Source organism: Falco cherrug, chromosome 2 (genome assembly GCF_023634085.1).
Source record: "Falco cherrug isolate bFalChe1 chromosome 2, bFalChe1.pri, whole genome shotgun sequence".
Lineage (NCBI taxonomy): Eukaryota > Metazoa > Chordata > Aves > Falconiformes > Falconidae > Falco > Falco cherrug.
In genome coordinates, this window is record NC_073698.1 from 9,297,122 (window position 1) to 9,320,042 (window position 22,921).

General features: G+C 41.5%; 1 protein-coding gene across 1 annotated transcript in view; it reads left to right on the forward strand.

Moving 5' to 3' along the window:
- Positions 1-16,258, forward strand: part of TMEM135 (transmembrane protein 135) — a 189,654-nt gene extending 173,396 nt beyond the window's left edge. The window contains exons 10-15 of the mRNA XM_055701808.1: positions 4,929-5,096; positions 8,448-8,511; positions 9,207-9,283; positions 10,938-11,036; positions 12,275-12,342; positions 13,952-16,258. Of these exons, the coding sequence (XP_055557783.1) occupies positions 4,929-5,096; positions 8,448-8,511; positions 9,207-9,283; positions 10,938-11,036; positions 12,275-12,342; positions 13,952-14,084 (609 nt within the window). The 3' untranslated portion in view covers positions 14,085-16,258. The remainder of the gene's footprint in view (positions 1-4,928; positions 5,097-8,447; positions 8,512-9,206; positions 9,284-10,937; positions 11,037-12,274; positions 12,343-13,951) is intronic.
- The last annotated feature ends 6,663 nt before the right edge of the window (positions 16,259-22,921 follow it).

Genomic DNA, 22,921 nt, shown 5'->3' on the forward strand with positions numbered 1-22,921 from the left:
AAGCTACGCTCTAACTTTAGCATTGGAAGAAATCTAGCAAACGTTTATTCATGTGTGTTTATTAACACTATTTTGTGTTGTGTTAACACTTCTTTTTACACTGCAGTATGTTAGCGGACCACTGCGTAACAGGGATATAAGTTGTGCTGGAGTTCATAGGATTTGAGATGGTGCTCAAGTGCTCTGCTGAACTGCGATGAGAATACGCATTTAGAGCATTCACGAATAGGTCAGGGTAGATAATGTCGCTTTTCTGTTGTAGGTGTGACACATATTTAACAGAACCCAGATTAAAATTGCAATTTTACAACCTCTCACCGCTATCTCGGCCTACTCAATGCTCCGTTCACGGGCTCTTTTCTTCCAGGCGTAAAATCTTTGTGCACACAGACTTTCCTCTTGCTTTGTGCTTGCTCAGTGCCTTGCCCAGTGCGCCCGCTGTTCCGTGCCTGCTGGCCTGCTTTGTCTCCCATCTCCCGAGTGCTCCTGTTTGGTCAGCATCCTCTGGGGAGCAAACATTCCCTGTGCCTCCGTTTGCGGAGTACTCTGTTTTCCCCATAGGTATCAGTGTCTAGCCTTCAGAATCAATGCCCAAGACTGCAATGAATGTAAGATTTTTTATTACTTTGAAGTGATTTTATGGGTGGACGTGCTGCATTTCCAGATCTCTGCTGATAGCAGTGTCTCTTAGTGTGCATCTTTTTTTAATGAGTGCCTCGCTGTAACTTCAGTCTGCTGCGCTTCTACATAAAGTGCTTTCATCTGGCATATTTTACAGTCATTAGCTCTTAACTACTGTTAGTCCATACTTGCTTTCTGAGCTTTTTATTAATCTCACACAAAATCCTTATGCATTCTGTACTGCATGCTCAGCAGTCAAATCTGTAAGTAGCCTCATAACGCTACTACTCTGCAAGTGCAGTTAGAGCCAAGAAGTGAGGATTTCTGTTTAAGGATTCATCATGGAACTGGTGCCTCTTCTCCATGGAAAACTGTCATCATCTGCTGGAAGAACGATTGTGTGTGTGAGAATTCATGGGGTAAAAAGAGAGGTGATCTGACCGTTATGGAATATAATGAACTAGAAATGCCTTTAAAACAGAAGGGCGGCTGAGAAATAGGTGGTAGTCTTGTTGAATTACTGTAGTTGAGAGACCCAAATCTAAATTCAGGTTATGAATTCCTCAAATCACAGCAGGTCGGCCCCACACTACTCTCTCTGTCCTTTCTTAGGTGAGTGGGGAGATGTGTTAATGGTTAGAAGAGCAGAGAGGAAAAAAAGGAAAGGGGAGATACTCAGGAGTCTTTGTCCTCCTTGGTTCTCTGTTCAGCATCATTTTGTTCACATTTTATATACCCTGGAAAGGTGATGAGGGGAGAAGAAAACCCAGCTGATAATGGAGCTGAACTAAGTCTCGACCTGACTGAAAATAAATTTTAAAAAAAAATAAATTATAAGGCGGTTCTCTCTTTAGAGAAACCAGTTGTGCATTTAAACTGTACTTCATTCTTGTACCAGTCTTGTGTAGTATTTTAGTATAAATTAGTTTTGACTACAATAATGCAATCAGGGAAATGTCACTGAAGTGGTAGCCAGATCTTTGAATTTCCTGCTTTTTCTATGACCTTTTTAAAAAATTAAAACATGAGTGGAAAAATTGATTTTTATGTATTTGGATTTTTAAGGATCTGAAATTCTTAAAATATTTTTAGTTCTCTCTGTGGCTGTTCCTGGAGTTGGTCAGTAATAACTGTCAAGTGGCACGATTTGAGCATGTTCTTTAATTCCATATCTGTAAGGGAGCTTTCATATTTGGTAATGATCTGATGAGCAGCTTATTGCCAAAATTTCCTCTTCGTGCTATATTTTCACTTACTCTTGAACAGCTCACCTTCTCATTGTCATATATGTGCTTTAATTGTTACTGCATGCTCTTTTTCTCCTGCTTCACATTCAAATGCAAGCTTGTTGACGTAATCCATGACAGTTTATATGTAACATTGACTGATGACATACCAGCTGATTTCATAGATTTCCCTTCAGATTTTAAATACTTACAATGCTTTGGGTTTGTAAATGTCTGAAAAGAGCTACCAGAAGCAGTCAAACAGTATTTTTCCTCTTTTGGATTCCATTCGAGTGCAATGAGGAGACATCAGCCAGCAGTAGTAGTTCAGTTGTCCATTTTTACTGCTGATGCTGTGGATGACACCAGATAACCCTCAGGACTTAGCTAATAACTAGGATGACCGAAAAGAATATGAGATATTTTTTTTTTCCTGGTGGCTGTAGTTTCTGCGTTCTGTCTCCTGAAGGAACACAGGCTACTGTATACCAAGACCAAATTTTAAATATCTTAACTAATTTACTTTAAATATCTTAACCAATCCCCAATATATTGCAGCAGGTTGACTGAATTTTGGTATGTTGCTGAATTCCATTTACGTGCACACACATGCTTTCCTGAATTCGAGTTGTAGCCAGTATCTTGACTGTATTACTCACTTTATCTGTTTCTCAAAAGGAAAAAAAAAATCTTTATTCAATGAGTTTTGCAGATACGTAGTTTCACTGTGCTGCTACTACTGCCTGATCTGAGTCCCAGCTCAAAATCTCTGTGGAAAAATGGTTCTTAGCAGGGATTTCTTCACTCACTTATGTTTATTATAGTGTACTCCTATTGTTTTCTACCTCCGTTATTACTTGAGATCTTTTTATGGAAGATAAAAGTTACAATATTGTGCATTGTTTTAAGATGTAATACTTTCTGTGACTCTGAAAAACACATACATGTGTGATGTGGATTCACCTGGAAACACAGAAATGAGGAAATGAAGGAAGAACCAAAGGTTCCCAAAAGGTTCCTAAAGGCACAAAGAAAACAGGAACTGAGTGAAGCTGAGCCTAAACTCTTAAAATTCCTTAGGCAGAGCTTGGGGGTCCCACAGTGTATTGCCAAGTATTTCTCCAAAAGATGTCTGCAAATTGCATTAGCTATCCCAAACTCCAAAATGTTTCTGTCTAGGAGAGTCATTTGTGGAGAACACTGTATTTGTATGGGCTTTCGTAAGTGCCCCTGTAGAGTTCAGGGAGTGTCTGGATAATGCTTTTAGTCCTGTGGTTCAGGGTTTTTTAGGTAGCCCTGCGAGGAACAGGGAGTTGGACCTGAGGATCCTTATTGGGTCCCTTGCAACTTGAGATATTCTGGTTTTCCATCTAATGAGCTAAATAGGAAGATTTTGTACACTGCTTATTGCTGTTTGGTGCACAGCAAAACAAAGCCTCAGTCCTTCAGTTCGGCACTTCTAAGTAGGCTACTAATAGAAATAAAATTATGGGTGTATGTGAGCGTTTCCAGTTGGAATTTAAGTGCTTCCTAATGCAGTGTTCCTCGCCACATCAGAGTAGCGTTTCTTACAGCTGGGTAAAAATGTCAAATGTACCATACTGTTGTTTGTTCGCTTGTTTTGGGCTTTGTTCGTGACTGCTGGGTTTAGGACTTCATATTTATCTAATGGTACCTGGTATCATAATCACCTCATTATTTTGGAAGAGGAGGGCTATGTACTTCACGCTACGGTCCTTCTTCATTTTAGGTGCAAATACATGCTCGTCTTAATGTTGTTTTAACTACACAAAATTCACAGTGCATTTACGTCTCTGCCTACCTCACATACCTTGCAGTAGGCATTTGCATTACACGACCAGAAAGCACTGGGTCATTAGCTGTTCAGTACATACAATTTACAATAGCAGACAGAGAAGTGGAATTTTTTCATTTATGGCTACTGGATCATCAGATGAGACAATATATTTTCTTCCACTTGATTCTCATAAACCACATCTTGAGCAGCAGGGAGAGTAATTGCTTCAGGAAGAGTTTATTACTGGATGTTTAACCACAATAAAATTTTATGAGCTTTATGATGCATTATACAGTTCTGTAGGAGGCAAAAATGTTTTGAGTTTCAAAGGTTGTTCAGTCAAACCCTCTGCCAGTTGTCCCTGTAATGGGAATTGTCTCGGTGTCCCTGAGTATCTAACGGCAGAATTCATGAGCATTGGTGTCCTGCCTTACTTGCCAGTGGCGAGTGTGAGGATAGTTTTCACATAAGCATCTTCCAACAAAAAAATGGACAGATTTTATTCAGGATGTTTACAGAGAACTTCAGCCACAGGGTAAGAATAATGATAGGAAGCTTTGGAGGAGGTTATAAGAAACTCAGGAGAAAAATCTTGAAAGAGAAAGTCAGTGTGGTTTTGTGACATGATATATAATGATATGCTCCAAGGTGGAGCAGTAAGAAAAATTTGTTGGAACCCATGTTATCCTTTCTCAGTAGCCCTGCATGCAGTCTCCCTTCCAGTTTCACCCTTTCTCTCACTGCAGGCATCATTCAGCCTCCAGTCTAGTTGAGGGAAAGTATGTGAGCACGTGCCAAGCCACCAGGGTCAATTTCTAATTCTCACACCCTCTAATACTTAGTTTTTGTGGATTTTTTTCCTCCTTTAGTGCTTTCTCCAGACATTTGAGTGTAGAAGTGCTCTTTTTTTCCACCCTGTTACTTTTCTGTATACTTCCTTGTGGTTAAAAGCTGGTCAGTAACCTGGAAATGAAGTCATCGGGATTATTTCAAAGGACAGAATTCTGTAGCAGAAGAGAAATAGTTTGTCCCTTGAGGCCATGCAGGTATTCATAGAAAATAAAGTCAATTGTCTATGTTTTTATTGCCATAGCTGTTTTACAGGGGAATCAGCAAAAAAAACTCGGTCTTGAGTTTGAAGGTGGGGATGCATTTTACATAGTGTCTGCAGAGTGGGTTTTAAACTGCTCGATGTCAAAAATAATACTTCTGTGGATGTTTTTGCTCTTCCTTTTTCTGAATTTGTGGTTTCTTACCACAGAATCTTTCTTTCTTTTCTCTAGGGCTTCATTAGGATGTTTAGCATCGGTTACCTGATCCAGTGTTGCCTTCGGATTCCATCCACCTTCCGGCATCTGTTCACAGAACCATCTCGACTACTTTCGCTCTTCTACAACAAGGAAAATTTCCAGCTTGGAGCTTTTCTGGGATCTTTTGTCAGTATATACAAAGTAAGCTTATACAGAAATTACAAATGCCAGGCTTTTTATTTCATTTTTCAGAATATCACAAAGAACTAAAAAGTCTAACTCCTTAATATTACTGATGCTTTTTGCTACAGCACGTCACTGACAAATTCTATAGTATTTCAGTAATCAAATTGTTAATAGAAAAACAGTCTTCCGTTCTGTGTCTTTTTTCTATAATTTCTGAATAAATCTGATGAATTTTGCAGCACGGTATCAGGATCAGAAGGTAGAAACTACTTCAGAGAAAGCAAATTCAGATTTCCAAAGGACTTGCTGTTACACAAAAACATTTTAGTGCAGACACAAGCAGTGACTGCAGTAGCAGCAGTCTTGCCAGAAAGAAGCCATTTACAGATTTTTTTGGCTTGAATATCTGGAATTCTTACTTGACGCTAAATAGCAGGAGATTGCAGCACTTATATCATGTGCAGCTGAAGAGACATTGCACTTACCACTTGGAAATCTACCCTTCTACACCATTATAAGATGATAGATTGCAAACTGATACACATTCATACAGCATTGGCGGAATTAATCAAATTATATTTATGTATGCCAAAAGGGAATGTGACAAAGTACACACCCTGAGCAAGAATATATTGCATAGTGCAGTCCTGAAGTGGCTTTTGCACTTTCATATTCTTAATCATGTGTGTCATTCTTCAACTGCCACTTTACTTGCTCTGCAAATTTAAGACAATTCTGCATTATTCAGGTAAATATTACTTTCTGAAAATTTAAAAACAGGTGTTATTTGTAAGCAAAACAGCATTTCACTCGACTTGCAGTCAGTTTGGAAGACAAGAATCTGTAAGGTTACAGAGTTTTAAAATTTTTGATGGCAAAGTGCGAGTGGACTAATCAGTTTATTTGAAAAATAATTTTTTCTTCAAACTTTTAAGAAAAGAGCCTTTAAAAGAAAAGGTATTTAATTGCAAAATCTGAAATATTTCTGATGTCTTTTAAAAGCTCCAACTGCAAAGTATAATTTAGTTCTATAGATACGCGTTCAGTGAGGGTGACATCCTCTGACCTTTAGTTATTAAGTACGTGCTGGGCACTGGTGAGGCCGCACCTCGAATCCTGGGTTCAGTTTTGGGCCCCTCACTGCAAGACAGACCCTGAGGTGCTGGAGCGTGTCCAGAGGAGGGCAACGGAGCTGGGGAAGGGGCTGGGGCACAGCTCTGATGGGGAGCGGTTCAGGGAACTGGGGGGGTTCAGCCTGGAGAGAAGAAGACTCAGGGGGGACCTTATCGCTCTCTACAGCTGCCTGACAGGGGCTGTGGGCAGGTGGGGGTCAGTCTCTTCTCCCAGTAACAAGCGATAGGACAGGAGGAAACAGCCTCAAGTTGTGCCAGGGGAGGTTCAGATTGGATAGTAGGAAAAAATTCTTCACTGAAAGGGTGGTCAAGCATTGGAACAGGCTGCCCAGGGAAGCGGTTGAGCCCCCATCCCGGGAGGTGTTTAAAAGGTGTGTAGATGTGGTGCTTAGGGACATGGTTTAGTGGTGGGCTTGGCAGTGTTAGATTTACAGTTGGACTTGATTATCTTAAAGGTATTTTCCAACCTAAATGATTCTATGATTCTATGATTCTACTTTCTGTTCTTATTTGTGTTCCATAACTTACACAGATTTGGATTGCGTTAGAATTTCCTTCCAATTTGAAATAAGCGTGTAGGGCAGTGTAGACTGTAGTCATTCCAGAAGACTGGACTGCAACCAAAAAAAATTAAATGCTGATGCATTTTGAACCCAAAGGAATTGCATTATGGACTGCTTTTAAAAAGCATCTTGTCCCTAAAAGCAGTCCAAAATGCCATTGTAGGACTGTAGTAGCTGTACTAATAAACTTTGTGTTGTCCTTACTGTTAATGTCAGCAAACATAGTTTTGCAGAAAATAAACTGGCCGTGGTAGCCTGGTTTCCATTTTTTAGACTACTTTACAAATTCGAGAAGGGAAGTTGACTGCCATAATTGCAATGTATCAATGTCTTTGCAAGGCATTTATTTATTAAAAATGTGCGCTGTAAAATAGCTAGTGAGATCACATCTGTGGTACTGTGTCCCTTTTTGGACACAGATATTACTTCATTTCTTCTTTTAATTCGAATGTCTTTTCCAATAGTGGTTTCACCTGAGGGTTTCACCGAGATGATTTTAGGACCGGCTTAGACAAAGTGCAAGGAGAAGCTGGGAGAACTGCATTTTAAGCTGGAGAAAAAAGGCTCAGAGGAGTTTGTATTGCTACCTACACCTCTTGGAGGTGTGCTGATAGGATGAAAGGGAACAGACAGAAGCTGAAATACATTATAATCCAAAGAAATACAAGGAAATATGTTTTCATGTGAGGGCAGCCAAATACTGGAAGAGATTGCCCTGTGAGGCTGTGTATTCTCCATCCTTGGAGATGCTTAAAACTCAACTGGACAAGTTCCTGAGCTATCTGCTCTAATTAGACCTGCTCCAGGCTGGACCAGATGATCTCCAGAGGTCACTTCCAACATAAATCATGCTTTGATTCCATGACAAGCACACATGAGATGGATTAAGAGGCTGGCACACATATCTCAAAGTAGACGTCAGTGGACTGTCCCACTGAATTATATAACATTCTCTCGGTGCCATCAGCACTAGATTGGGCCTTAATAAGCAGATCTCAAACCATTTGGAAGCAAACAGAAATTTAGCAGGGGTACAATTTGGAGACAAAGCCTGGGTTTCCAAAAGAGTTGCAAAAGCAAGACAGAGGATGTGGCAGATGTAGAACAGTCTGGATCATTTGATAACCTGTAGTCATCCCAATGAAATGTATTTTAATGCAGCCCAAGCCACAATTGCTTACATCCATTCTGGCCTGAACAGCTGTGTATTATTGTCTGTGTCAACAAACAGGTTATTATATGTGTTTCACCATGTCTTTTAATCATACGCAGTTCTGACTTTTTAGATGGATGTGTTAGGCTTGTTCCAGAATTTATTGGACGTGTGGAAAAATCTCAGGGTGTTTGGTGTGTGGTTGAAAACAGACTTTATCATGCAAAAAAGTCTAGACAACTACAACAAATGAAGATGATGTGGATTCAAGATGAGCTTTGGATTTAGATGGCTATTCAAATTAGATTCATTTGCTCTCTGATTTTGAAAGAAATGGTAGCAGTAAACTGAATTAAAACACTGAAATTTTTCAGGTGCTGTGGGTGATGGGTATTGTCACTAGGCTCTGAATTTATACTGTGCGCTATGTTACTAGCTTATGTAGAGCAGTTTTTCCAGTCTGTGCATTGTGAAAGAGAAGTAAGCAGGGCTAATCCTGCTCTCTGTTTACTTGCAGGGTACTAGCTGCTTCCTGCGTTGGGTACGAAACCTCGACGATGAACTTCATGCACTTGTAGCTGGTGAGTCCGTGAAAAGAAGTTTATATTGCTTCTGTTGAGACTCTGCAAATATTTCTCTGGTCTGTCCTCCCATTCCCTTTTCAGGCTTCTGTGATGAAAATAGGACTGTGTACATCAAGGTTGTGTCAAAGTTGCAGTGGCATTACAAGTGGCTTCAAATAAAGAGTTGCAATTAAATTTGTAAGGCACGTTCAATCAAATGGTGTTTTTTTACAGGCTGCTTCAAGGACAGTATAGTATTGTATGCACAAATGTAAACTTGTCCTTTATTTTTGAACTGTTGAGATGTGAAGTTCAAATACTGACTGTTCCATACGTGACACACATTTGAAAGGGATGGCTCCACTGGATCCGAAGAAGGACCCTCTTGCCATGAAATTTGGGGGAGGGTGCAGGCCCTTCCCTGCTTGTTTGTGTATCGATCAGGTGCTGAAACCTCAGAGGGTTTCTTTTTTTGTGGGATGAGAGAGGAAACGATACTGTGCTCCTGAACACTGAACTACAGAATCGTTTCAGGGTTTCCAAACTCTTTTTAGTGTCATAAACCATATTTTGATGAGCAGCACAGGAATGTCTCTGAATTTTGTTGTAGCAGCAGCAAGCATAATCTTGTGCGGTGTCCATTGAGCTGACGTACTGCGACAGCAACAATAAATCACAATCTTAACAATACTTCTGTTTTCTAATTGTTACAGGGTGTCTAGCAGGAATTTCCATGATGTTTTACAAAAGTACTACTATTTCGATGTATCTGGTGTCCAAATTAGTAGAGGTAAGATAGTACCCTTATAACAAGAGTTCTTCATTTCATCTATTTTTTCAAGGCAGAAAAAGAAAGTGAGCTTCACAGGCTTTGTCGGACAATTCCAGTATAATACAAAGTTGTGTGGCAGCGGTATGTTTCAGTATGTGCGTGCCAGGAGGCAGTGCCATTCTGTGGTCTCATTTCTTTCCTATTTTCTTTTCTGTGACTCATTTTATAAGTCCTTTACCCACTGGTCTCCACGTATATTCTCCATGATTTCTTTTAATCTCCTGATAGCCCTTTGCTTTGTAGCTTTTACAGATTTTTTAAATCTGAAAGTTCCAAGAATGCCTGTTCTGCCAGAAACATAAATCAGACCTAGTCCTTAATTGCAAATTTATTGCCAAAAGCTACAGCTTAACTTCCTGCCTTTGTTCCCCAATTTTGGCATTCAACAGTCTAAGATAACTCAAAATAGCTTAAGCTTCAGTCTGTAGCTGGAGTTGTTTGTCAGTATACTTGAATTGATTGAATTCCCAGCTTTGCAATGAACTTCGTTCTAATTACTGTTTTTCAGGCTTGAATTATTTCTATGAACTTGTTAAAATTAGGAGCCCGGGGAGGGGGGGAAGTTTGTAGAGTTTGGTTATGTTGATTATACTTTGCTAACCAGCTTTTGATTTCTTACTGTGATTTTTCCATAAAATCCGGACTTAGTCATGGTTATTTCCCCAGCAGCACCACTGGAATAAGCTGAGACCGTTCTCTTATTATGCATCGTCCCCAAATCACAAAGCTTTCTCCTGCAGACCTGGAGTGCCTCATTCCCTAGCGATATTTATCCACCTCCATTACCAGAGCAGAATTCATTTCAAATAATATTAAAAGAAGGAACCTTTTTTTTTTTTTTTCCCCCAAGCATAAAATAAACATTAAAAGGGAAGATATACTCTGTGTGTTCTTGCTCTTTGTAATCCTGGATTAAGCTCTGAAGGTAGTTCACATGTTGGTTTTATGAAAGCAAATCTGAGTTACCCATATTGACTTTCAGAACACCAGTTGTAAAAAACCAATATTATCTTGTATTGGTGATGGTTTTCTCTGGAGTTTGAGACATTGTGGCTACAGTGAAATAAGGAAAGTGCTGTGTGTTCTTTCTTTCTTTCTCTCTCACTCTTTTTTTCTTTACTACTTTTATCATCTTACACAAGCCAAGGATAACTGAGCAGAGAGGCGTGTGCTGCTTTGGAAGGTCAAGCTGTGCTCAGGAAAATAAACTTTACATGTTTTCTCAGAAAGTAAAGTATGTGATTTCAAGCTGTTTAAGAACAGTGAATATTCACTTTGTTGGAATAGATATTGCACCGTTCTTTTGCTTTTTAAAAATGAAGACTTTAACATAGCAAACTTTCCTTTTTTATCTTTAAGACCTATACCACCCTTTTAACACCCAAGCTGTTGCTAGGTCCTGTTCTGTGCATTAACTGCCTCTTATTCTATTGATTGTGGGTACCTTCTATACACTATCTCAATCAATGTCACATCTGTGGACATATACAAAACTGTATGAGCATAGGTTAGTAATGTTGGCATGTTTTTTTTAAAAAAAGGTTAAATAAAAGGTAAAAAGCTACTTCTACTTTATTTTGTTTCATTCAGCATTTTTTATCGATATTTATAGACTATCTACTTCAAAGGCATTGAAGCAGGGAAGGTTCCCTATTTTCCTCATGCAGACAGCATCATCTATGCCATTTCTACATCGATATGCTTTCAGGCAGTAAGTATATTGTCTTCTAACAAAACATGAAGTTCTTTAATTCAAAAGTCGAATGAAATGGGGAGCACATGGGTTCAGTGATACAGAAAAGATGCTGTGATGTAGTGATTCCAGCAAACTGCTGTGAGTTGGGGCTCCTGCATCTTGCTTTTGAGTATCACTGTGGGAAGATCATTTCTAGGACTCAAATTTCTCATAAGCTTATAGCTGAATAGATTATACAAAGCATTGAATTCTTTGGACAGGATCTTAAAATGCATTTACACAGAAGATGAGCATAAATGTGTGGACTTTCTTAAGCATATGAAAGAATAGTTTCTCAAGGAGACAAAATATGTATTATAATACTTTATAGGGTTTTCTAATCAACTGGAAGTTTTCACTTTCACCTAACTTGAATTAAAGCTGCCTATTTGAAAAAAATCTGAAAAAATTAGGAAGAAAACCTGCAGGTTTACATTTGAAACAAGCTGCAGTTATAATCTTCTGCACTTCCCAAGTCAATTACATGCCTTCACCCTCGGTCTTTTTATTGGCTGCATCAGCTAGAAAAGCTCCTTCTCAGTGGTACCCAAATTACTCTGCTGTGCTACTACATCTCCCCATTTCTAGACCTTCTGCTGAAACATCCCGCTGAATGTTTTCTGGACCTCCATAGCTAGATGTCCTTTTTGTACCCCTCAATAAAGAGAATAAAAAATGACCCTAAAAGAGTCTTCTGCTGTCTCACGCTTAACAGGACAGTGCCACTCCTCCTCCTTGTTGCTCTCATATATTTGGGAATATCTGTCATTCTAGTATCAAAGTGAACTGATGTTTTAGTGCTTGGGATGTGCCTGAAGGTCTGTGGCATTGCAATCTCCAAAATACTATTGGCAAGGACCATTGTCGGAGGCTAACAGAAATAAAGTTCGTGTGAGAAAAGAGGAAAGGCTTTTTTGTAATCGCCACCTTCAATTTACACCTCTTTGTAATTGCCAGTCTTCAGTTGCCTTGGAGATGGTCTTCGGGGAATATCAGTGGGTGCTGGTGGTGTAGAGCATTGAATTCAGCTGTGAGCCGTTTGTCTGCTAATAGTGCTGGACATTGGCAGGTGATCACAGCTGCTTGATTTAAAAACAATTAAATATTTTTTTTTCCCCATAACCATCCTTTTACTGGTTTTGTCAGTGTAATGTAGCAGATGAGGTTTTTGCCTGACACCATCAGCTGGCTCTGACAGAATCCTCTCCTTGCAGGCTGTCATGGAAGTTCAGAACCTGAGACCTTCGTACTGGAAATTTCTTTTAAGACTAACAAAGGGCAGGTATGTAATCAGGGGTATGTTACGGCTTGTCTAAACACGTCATCGATCACATTCAGCTTTCTGTGTCATTTACTGTCATTCACTGTCAACAGCAGAGCCATAGGAGTACATAGGGGCTAATTTCCCCAGTAATTACTCTGCTTTTCAAATTTTTTCAGTCCCCTTGAAGTTCTTTGCTGCTGAAGCAGCGTTACTAGGTTTAGTCTAATAATGGGAGCAATGACTTAAATCTAGTTAAGACTAGTTAGCAGATGAGTGTTTTACTTGAAGCCTTTTTTATCTTTAGTTCCCTTGGAGAGTGGAATCCTTTCAGATTTCAGGGTAAACAACTATACAGGTTGAAGAAATCACTTAGTATGTACCGTGATCAGCAGCACGGTATTACTACACTTTTAAAAGCATTACTAGAAATGTCAGGGTATTTCCTAAGAATAGTTTGAAGATTCAATTTTTTTGTATATTTAATTTTTTATATTTTGTTTTGTATAGAACATCTATTTCAGTTGGGAAAGGAATTTTTTTCTTGGAAAACTAGTGAAAAATTTTCACTTATTATAACCATAAATTTACACTGTGACACCTTGCCAGATATTTTTCCTCTTATTTGCTGTGAGGATCTAAAATGCTTACCTTTTAAAACAAGTTTTGCTGTAACTGACTTACAAAAATACAATTTAGTGAAGTGTACGCTACTCTACTGATGTAATATGTGGCAGAAACAAGGCATCCAAATCTCGATGTAGATCAGTTTATGAATGAGATAATAAAAGGTAACGTTTGTCGTGACAGTGAGCTCTCCAGACTATAAAAATAGAAGTGAAATCAGAGGCCAGTTCCTGGAGCATGTTGAACTACACTCCCCATGGCACAATACGCTCTTAGCTGGACAGGAGGTGACCGAATACATGGCTGGTCGTAGTGGGAGGCTTTCCTTGGGATGACTGGAGGCAGTGTGCAGGCAACCCCTGAGGCCATGCAAACATGATACGGGGGATGATGTCAGTGCAGATGTCCAATTTTGGCTGCTTTTTCCCCTCTTGTGCTAATCCTAAAATTGCTTTAGCTAAAAGAGAGGAGGGGAAAGAATTTCTGTTCTGCTCATTTCTTTTATCTGAAGCAAATCGCTGTAATAGTAGTTTTGACACTCTCTCCATAAAGGCGGTTTCTTTTGACATTTCGTAGGTCTTTCACTGCACAATTTTGAAGAGCAAAGAAATGGAAATAGCTTGTAACGCCAATAAAATGGTTGCCTAGCCTTGGGCAGGCATGCCCAGTTTGCTCTGCTGGGGCGAGGGAGAACAAGAGTATGTTTTGGTTTGACCTTTCTGGTGGAGTAAAAAGTAGAAGGGGACTCTGCTCCGTTTCACAAGTTGTGTTATATAAAGTGTATCTACACAAAGCGTTATTAATGAGATATGTCAGATGTATTTTTTCAAAAATCTTTATTGCCCAAGATGAAAAACTTACCATCTCTGGACAGTGGAGGCTGAAGCCTGTATTTGAAAAATTTGGGTTGTCTTTCATGAAATGAAATATTTTTAACAACAATTGTATTTTTTCATAAGTGAATGAGTAACCTGTTCACACTGTCATGTCTCTTCTTTTTCAGGTTTGCTCTCATGAACAGGAAAGTTTTAGATGTATTTGGTACTGAAGCATCTAAGAACTTCAAGGATTTCACACCTAAGCTTGACCCAAGATACACTGTTGTACCACCAGAGCTACCGCTGGAGAGGTCTTGAAAACGACAGTATATCTTGGCATCGAATGTGATCAGCGTTTTGTCCTGAAAAGTCATATATATGGAGGAGGGCTTGGGCTCCACTTCAGTATTATTTCAATGAGAAATGCTTTTTACCAATCAAAAATACTGAAGCTTGGTAGGAAGGTGTGGCTTAGTGATGAAGCCCCTTCCATAAGCAGAAAATATTTCTGGATTGCTGTAGTTGGTTGACAGTATGGTAGATTCCTGAATGAATTAAACAAATGAGTAATATATTTAGAGAAGTAAAACATAAATATGCATCATAATTTCAAAAATTCTGTAGTTCGTACCAGTAGAATATTCTTGATAAAACTAGAAGTAACTCTTAATTCAGAAAGGAAGACAATTGGCCTAGTTTAGGTCCAAAATTTTACCTGATCTGTTGCAGTTGGGTGAAAATACCTTCTTGGTTTTCTAAATTGTGTTGCTGATTTATCTCAAAAGAGCCACCACCCACTCATTATTTTATACAGCTATGGTTGCAAAATAAGGCATTCCTCAGGAAAAGAAAATGCACAATTAATTCAGAAATCACATTCCAGGGCTTTAAATCCCACTGACAATACGGACAAGGAAAACAAAAAGGCAGCACCGATGACTGCTGCGCTATGCGGAGCAGCAGGGTGTGGTGGTCAGCATCTGCCAAGTGGAAAATGACAAAACCGGCAGAGGAAGGAATGAAACATTCCAGCTTCTGAAATGGTGCTGGAAACAGCAGACAGTTACAAAAATAAAAAAGCCCAGTACAAAACAAAACAAAACAAAAACCCCCCTCCCAAATATCCTGAAATTAAATGTTTCTTTTTAAAGGGCTTGACGTTCTCGTGTTAGATGGCATTGGGTTGTTCGTCAAGCTGCAACGCCAGCCAGCATTTCAGGCATTTCTTTAAAAGACAACTGACCCCTGAGGTTACACTGGTACAAGAGAACAGTTTTGATGATCGTATAAATAGTATTTTTGCCTTGTACTCGGGTGAAGAGTGGTTTTCTGTCAGTCCATCAGCCAGCCGCAACTGAGACAGTTACATCCAATGTAATGTGGTACTCAGGGCAAACGACCTACGAAAATTCCATCTCGTTTTTACCCTGCGTATTTCTGTAGCTAAAGGTTTGTGTTCTAAAGCGAGACCTTGACGTGCTAACTGCTTTTTATGCTTTTTTGTTAGAATTCATTCAGGTGATGCTGAATGGTGTCCGTTACCCTAGAACTTAATGAAAATATGAACTATTCAACTGAAAAGCGATGAGGTAAGCCAGGGAATGGAAACAGGAGTAGGTTGCATGTATATTAAAAAGAAAGAAAGAAAAAATCTGGTTTTTTGGAAATCTTTGTCAGATGATATGAATTGGAGTAATAGAATCTTTGTCTTGTAACACTTGTAATCCTACCCCAGCCTTAAGCATATTTTAATTCCCATTAGTTTAATTTCTTATTACGGAATGTACAGTAATTTTTATCAGATTTACAGAAATGTCATGGAAATTGTACCAATCTGTGCCCAAAATCTGCTTCTTCATCAGCTGCTGTAACAGTGATGCTTTATCATTGTTACTAAAGGTGCTTCATCCTTTAAAAGAGCAAGTCCAAGTTAGTGTGAATAAAGTGCTGGAGGCTAGTTTGTATGCAATATTTTATTGTTTAAAATACTATATTAAAATTCCTCAAAAGGAAATAAAATTTAATTCAACAATAACTTTAAAAGGGTTGTAATAGGTTTGTAGTGTTTTTCCACTGGAATATGATCTAAAATATTTGACCTTGTAAAGTCTGAGAAGTTATATATTTTAGGTAATATGTTAGAACTCACGCATTATATTATGAATACTTTTTAGTGTAACTATATACCATTCTCAAACATAAAGATATTTTATAGATGATTAATTTTCTTCACTGGAATGACAATTGTGATTGTTTCTCTATTTTAGTTAAAAAAACCCAAGTACTACATCTCAGCAGCTAAACAACAGTTTTGTCTGTTTTCTTGCTTCTAAAATTCACAGTCCTTGTTTCGAGTTATTTTCATGTAATATAAAAAGAAATTTAAAATCTTTAAATTATTTTTATTCATGTCAAGTATATGTAAGAGAAAAAAATAAATAAAGTCCTCATGTTTTTCCCAGTAATAAAAAGTTGCTGCTTGAAAAAGTGAATTTTGTCTTTGCTGTTAATGAGCCATCTGGAGTCGTAAGTGAAGGAATACGTGGTGGTAGGGCAACACCAGGAACATGAAAGAGCATTTAAATTGTACATCCTTGTGGCAAAATAACATCTTAACTCAGTGTAAGTGAAGAAGTAACGCCAAAACAGTTCAGCGATAACTGCAGCTCTGTACTTCCATGGGTAATTGTAATTATGCAATATGGGTTGACGTTATTTAATGTTTCTTTTTTAAGCAGAGAAAGCCACATAGCCTGTTACGAAGGCAGTGAGACGCTGCACGCCTCCAGCCCTGCCTGCCATGTGGCCAGATGGTTGGGCCTCATATGACTTCCCACCACCTGATGGGGCACGGCTCTTTATTTGTTTGATCATATGATGGGTATCTAATGATGTTAAACTTTTTGCTAAAGAAGTTGATTTTGCAAAGAGGAATCCAGGGGGGAACTTGCACAGGAGGTGGTAGGAAGTGGTGGGTCAACCTGAAACACCACGGTTCGTTCGTCGAGGTTTGGGTGTCCTTAGGGAGGCTGCGCAGTAAGACTGTGTGGCTCCCTGCAGGCATCTCGGGAGGGTGTGCTGCTGCCTCATCCATGGCTTCCAGGAGTCAGGAGTAAATACACCTGTGGTAGGCAATTTTTTCACCATTCCTTGAGGCTGTTTGCATGCACGGCTCTTCTGGAGAGTTCATTGCCATCCGTGTCACTCTTACCGCACTGCCCTTACTGGGCATCTCACTCGCCTTGTGGCTGTAGTCCCCACCTTGCACCCAGACCCCCATGCTCCCTGTGTCAGAGAGCAGCCTTTCGCCCCAGTTGCTCCTGGATCTTCATCCTTTTCTCAGCTCTACCCATCCCAGCGTCTGTGTCCCCTGTCCACCCCTCTGTCTCATGAGCTCTGTTTACTGCCCTTGGGTGCTTCCTTTTGCTTCTTCTCCAGGACCGCACCTTCCTTGGGCGTCCAGGGGAGTGCTGCTCCTGCCGAGGGAGCCGGCAGGCAGGGATGTGCCCCTGTCATCCCAGCTTTTGCTGCCACCCTTGGCCTTTGGCCAGCAGAGCTGCTTCAGGAGCAGCAGAACTCAGCAGTCCAGATCTAGAGTTTTCCCCTCCAAAGCCAAGACATTCTGGCGTGACTAAGATACATGTCAAAATCCCAAAGTGAAGGTTGCAGTCATTCTCTTACCTTTTTTGATGGAAACCGGTTAATATCCTTTACCTGCCATCTTTCGGCTGAGCTTAAGGCCACGTGAGACTGCTCCCATTGCAGACCTTCATCGCTCATTCCCAGTCCTTGTTGAAGGTGATGATGAAGGTGTTGGCATCTACCACTGAGATCCACTAAAGGAGAGGATTTGTTTTGTTCTGTTTTGTTTTGTTACAGAATCATTTTAAATCTAGCACAAGGCTGAGATCAGTGCAGACTTGCTGGGTTCATGTGTAGTAGATGCTTCCACCCGGGAGCGCGTGAAAGCATATAGGAATTTTGATCTTTTAGAGAACTAGCAATAACAGCAAAGAGTGCCTACAATGACACAATTTTAGTTTTTATATGTGATGCTATCTCAGTTCATGAGGAAGATGAGTAAAACATCAGAACTGCTTCAGCATAGATGGAGTGATTTCACTGCTGAAGCTAAAAGCTTCCTTGTATTCTCTCACACCTGGGTCTCCAGGATAGTCTCAGAAGTTCTGCCTTCTGCAGGTGACAGCTCTCCAGGGAAGGCTGCTCTGAGAAAAAACAGGTTTCTGTTGTTTGATCAAGAAGCTCCATGTTCCTCATCACTTCTCAACCACAATGAGAACCAAGATGCCTTCCATAATGTGGACAACCTGTTCTCCTAGTAACTTCCTACACCTCATAGCAGACCTGGAACCCTTTACCCCAGCCATCTTAAATGGGACGTTTCTGAGAATTGTTAGTAAGACTCAAAACTAATTTTCAGAAACCTCGTTGAGTTGTTCCCCTTCTTCTTTGAGAGTTTCCCTTCCTTTTGCCCAGGTCACTGTGATTCTGCGTTTGTTCAGTACGGATTGCTTGTTGACATCCCAGGCAGAGAGGTCTGCTGTGGTCTGAGCTCGGCCCTGTGCTTGGCGAATTAAAAATTCAGGACAGCTTGTGTGAAAATGCTTCCATTTCCAGCTGTGCCAGAGGAAAATATTTCTGGACAAGTGGTCCTGGTGTGGGTGTGGATTGACAATGCACAAAGAGACAGACGGCAAGAAAATCGGTGATGCTTAAACAGGCTATTCACTTTGTGTAGGATTTTTTTTTCCATTAATACTTTTAACACAGAGTGGAGGCAGGGCCCAGGTCTCTACATCAGCATCAGGGTTGTGAATCCTCGTCATGATGCAGAAGAAACGTAGGACCAGGGAGAGTGTGGTATGTTGCAAAATGTAGTTGGGGCCGGCAGAGTCATTTTGGTGGCCATAGCTTTGCGCCTAAATACAGCTCTGAGGTTTCCATTTCCAGATCCGTGTTTCTAAGCAGTGAGTCCTTCCCCGAGGAGAGTGGCATTTCCCTCGTTCAACCCTTGTTCTGCACCCAGATGAATCCAGCACTGGGGGTACTTGCAGGTGACTCAGTTTGGGGGTGTCTCACAAGTCACCTCCTTTTACAAAACAAATATGTTTTCTCCCACTCCTTTGGGGATACAGCAGAAGAATTTGACACTTCCCCTTGAGCTATTGTTTCATGGGTTTTCTTTTTATTTGGTAGAAGATCCTGAATGTTTTATTTACCCTGTAGATACGTGTACAGTAAGATTTAAGGTGAGGATATTTTTTGTCCCATAGGGAGCCTACAGTTGCCATTGTGGATGTACTGGCAGAACTGCCCAGCGCTCTCCCTTGCCTTTAGCCACGCTGAGATGGGATCGCTTCGCTCAGGACACAAGCACTCACCTTTTGCAGCTGACGGATTATGTCCTGCTGCCTCCATCAAATACACCACTTGTTTTACCAACAGACGCCTTTGAACGTGGCAAGCAGAAATGTGAATTAGAGCCCACTTTGATCTTAAGGACTTTATTTTTTTTCCTGGCACAGGCCAAGGAGTTTTCCGCTTGCTAATTAAAACAGAGAGCGGTCAGAAGAATTTTAAATATTAATGCCAAGGCTTTACCCAGGGTGGAAGAGGCTGGTTGGAAATCCAGGCGGACGATTAATCTTCTCACGCTGGTGGAATCCAATCAGTGTTTTTTCCCCTCAGCTGCCACGACGGAGACATAAAAAACACTGCCGTGGCTGTCAGAGCAGGGGCTCACTGGACTGTTCCCAGGGCTGCTTGAAGGTGATAGAAGACCAGATCACACAGGGTCAGGGACAAAAGCAAGACCTTTTTTCTGTGTTTTTGTATTAGTTTAAAGATTGAAGGCCTGCTTTCCCACCGCAGGCAGTAAAAGGTTGCAAGAAGGGGCAGATTGGGCTGTGAACAGAACTGGTGTGAGAGTCCCATGTTACAACACTGCTGCTTGCACCGTTTTGATACAAATGTCAAAAAGTTTCTGAGCAACCCAGAAATGATGTTTTGCTCATTGTCAATTGGCTGTAAAAAAACCGCAAACAATGCAGACATGTCTAGCCCAGGTCATTTGTTGATTATATTCTCAAGTGGATATAACGTCTGAAACTGTCTTGCAACAAGATGCTCTTATGTCTCGTTGGACACAAAAAAATAATATCCTGTAAACAATTTGAAATCAAGGCAGAACGTGACACCCTGGTTCACTCATGACATCTTCTGGGTGGTGTCGGCAGCCTGATGGGATGGGTCAACTCTGGGCTGGCTGTACAGAGGCGGGGTCTGGCCTCATCTACAGCAATGTGGGGCAGGCGCCCACCATCTCCCTCACTGTAAGACCTGCCAGTACCAAATGAAGCTTAAGTTTAAGCAGTTTCAAAATCAATTAGGAAAAAAAAAAAAAGTGGTCGTCCCCCCTCCTCCCCACCACAACATATAACTCAACTGGATAACTCCTTGCCTGTGACCCCTTACAGGAGTTGAAAAAGTGACAGATCAGCTCTAACTACACCCAAAGGCTTAAAAAAGACAGCGGCTCACATGGTGCAATTCTCACCCCGTTGTCATCACCGCCACATGGATTTGAGACCATATTACCATTGCATATCGTTCATCTAGAGGAGCTTTGGGTACTGTATAAGAAGGAACGGGCACTTGGACACAACTCACCTCCCAGAACAGCCTGGCCATCAGCCCCACTCAGCAGGACTGGTGAGACACCATCAGCCCACCACAATTCCTCAGGCACCAGAGGTACCAGCCCTTGTCCCTGGAGGGTATGGTCAGCAAGCAGTAAAATTTACTGTTTCTCACCTACTTGGTGAGATATCCACCAGGTGGGTATGTTTCCCCACTCCTAGAAGGTGGCCTGGCTGATGCCCACAGTGCTCCTGGCTTATGGAGTCACAGAGGGAAACCAGGTGCATTTCCAGCAGCCCCAGTAGTGCCTTCCAAAAAGGTGGTTGATCCTTGTCCCTGCACCTCTACCTAGTCCCTCCATGTGTTTCTGTTACCCAGCGCTCTGTGTCAGCCCCACCATCATGTTGGGCACATTGTTTCCCCAGGGGTAAAAGAAACTCAGGCATCCTGGATGGAGGTCTCCTATGGAGTGCGCTGGTCCTCTATGTGGAGCTGATCTAGGCCTCTGGGCTGCAGCCCCAAATTTATTACGAATGCACTTTTCCCCACTATCAGCCAAGGTGAGTCTATATTCAGTGTGGCTTGGAATGGGACTTTGCTTGGTCATGTCTGGGAGGAGACCATTAAACTCTGTCACAGCTGCTGTTGAGTCTGCCAACCCAAATGTTCTTCTGCGATGGGTTATCAAATTTTGGCTTGATTGCATCTTTGAAGACACATGGCTTTAATTTCCCAGCCAGCATAGCAGGGGTGATGCAGAAATCCAGTTGGCTTTCTACAGTGGTTCAGCTGAATCCTCTGCAGGGTCACACTGACAGCAAGGGGGTGCCCTGGAAATCAGCCCACTGTAGGCACGTGGCTCTGTCCCACAGCCACAACCTTCAGCGAAGCGTAAGTTCTGTCTCTGTTGCTGGTCCTAAAAGCGAAGCAGTGTCGCTCATGCAGGGGATATCGGGGAAAGTTAAAAAGCCGGTATGTGACTTGGTAGTTCTACTTCATGCTTGCAGGCTTACAAGGAGCAAAAGTCACAACGTTCACACATGTGAAGTGAGGGCGGCGAGGCGCTGGCCCAGGCTGCCCAGAGCAGCTGTGGGTGCCCCATCCCTGGCAGGGCTCAAGGCCAGGCTGGACGGGGCTGGGAGCAGCCTGGGCTGGTGGAAGGTCCCTGCCCATGGCAGGGGGGTGGGATTGGATGATCTTTAAGGCCCCTTCCCAACCCAAACCAGTCTATGATTCTTATTTTTTCTGGATGGGACCAGCAGCAGAACACCTTCATCTGCCCACTCATAGCCTGCTGAAATCAGGGCAGGAAACCAGTGGCATGCAAGAAAAAAATCTCTGGATTGTGAAGCCCAAGGACACTCACCACCACAGGCTTCCTCTGATGTCTTGGAGTTTTCTTCTCATGAAGCTACAGGAGTCAACGAGGGACTGGGCCAATTAGATCAGTCCTAGCAAACTGGACTGGGCCAGACTCACCCCTGCCATCAGACATGCCCAAGAGCCTCCAGCAATTTGTAATATGTAGAACAAAGCTGCACTGATGAAAAACCTTCTGTTTGACAGTGCTCTTCACATGTTGGCCTGCCTGGAAACTTGGCTCCATGCAGTCTCCGATGATCAGCTGCTTTGTGAGCGCAACCTTGGGCTTCATGTTTGCTGCTTTGCAGCTCCAGGAAACAGAAGGAGGTTGTAAAGCAGCATTTGCGGCACAGGAAGCCATATGCTGAAGTCGTGCTCACCCCACATGCAGTTTCTGCTCACCTGTCTGTCCCTCTTCACCCCCAGGGTTCTTCTTCAACCCTGCAGTAACCTACAGCTGCTGGAGATTATCTGCATCCCTGCTCTAGGGCATGTAAAATCCAAAGATGATCCAACAGGGTGAACTCAACCTTTTTGCTCAGCTGGGAACAGCAGCAGCGGGGCTGCCGTTCTTAGATGAAAATGTGTTTGACCGTAATGCTGGCTTTGATCTGTACATAGACAGGGATGCTGGACAGGAATTACTGCTTGCTCCAGCAATCATAATACCACTCAGCATGGGATTAATTTTTTATTCCATGAATTACTTTTATATTATTTTGCTTTAATAAATTGTCGTGGGAGGAGACTAGTCTCACAGAGATGAGAATGAGTCCAAATAAAACAGTGTGTGTAGCAATGCAAAGTAATTTTCCTGGGAGCCTAGGGGAGTTGGCACCAGAATTTCAGCCCTTAACTCAGCTCAGATCCCCAGACCAAATCTTGTTTTGAGCTCTTGATCCTTAAGAGTTTTCCATGCTATATGGAAAGAGTGACCTTTTGCTTGCTGTGTTGGGAAACGTTGCCCAAGACTTGATAATTTAATCACTTTATGCTGTCATGTAGAAGAAAGATGTCCCTCCGCTCCTGCGCTCTCTCCCCTGCAATAGGTGAGAACATAGACTAGACTCCCAGATGACTTATTCTCCATTTTTGGAGCTTCCGCCTCAAATCTTGATTCTCAATATCCACCC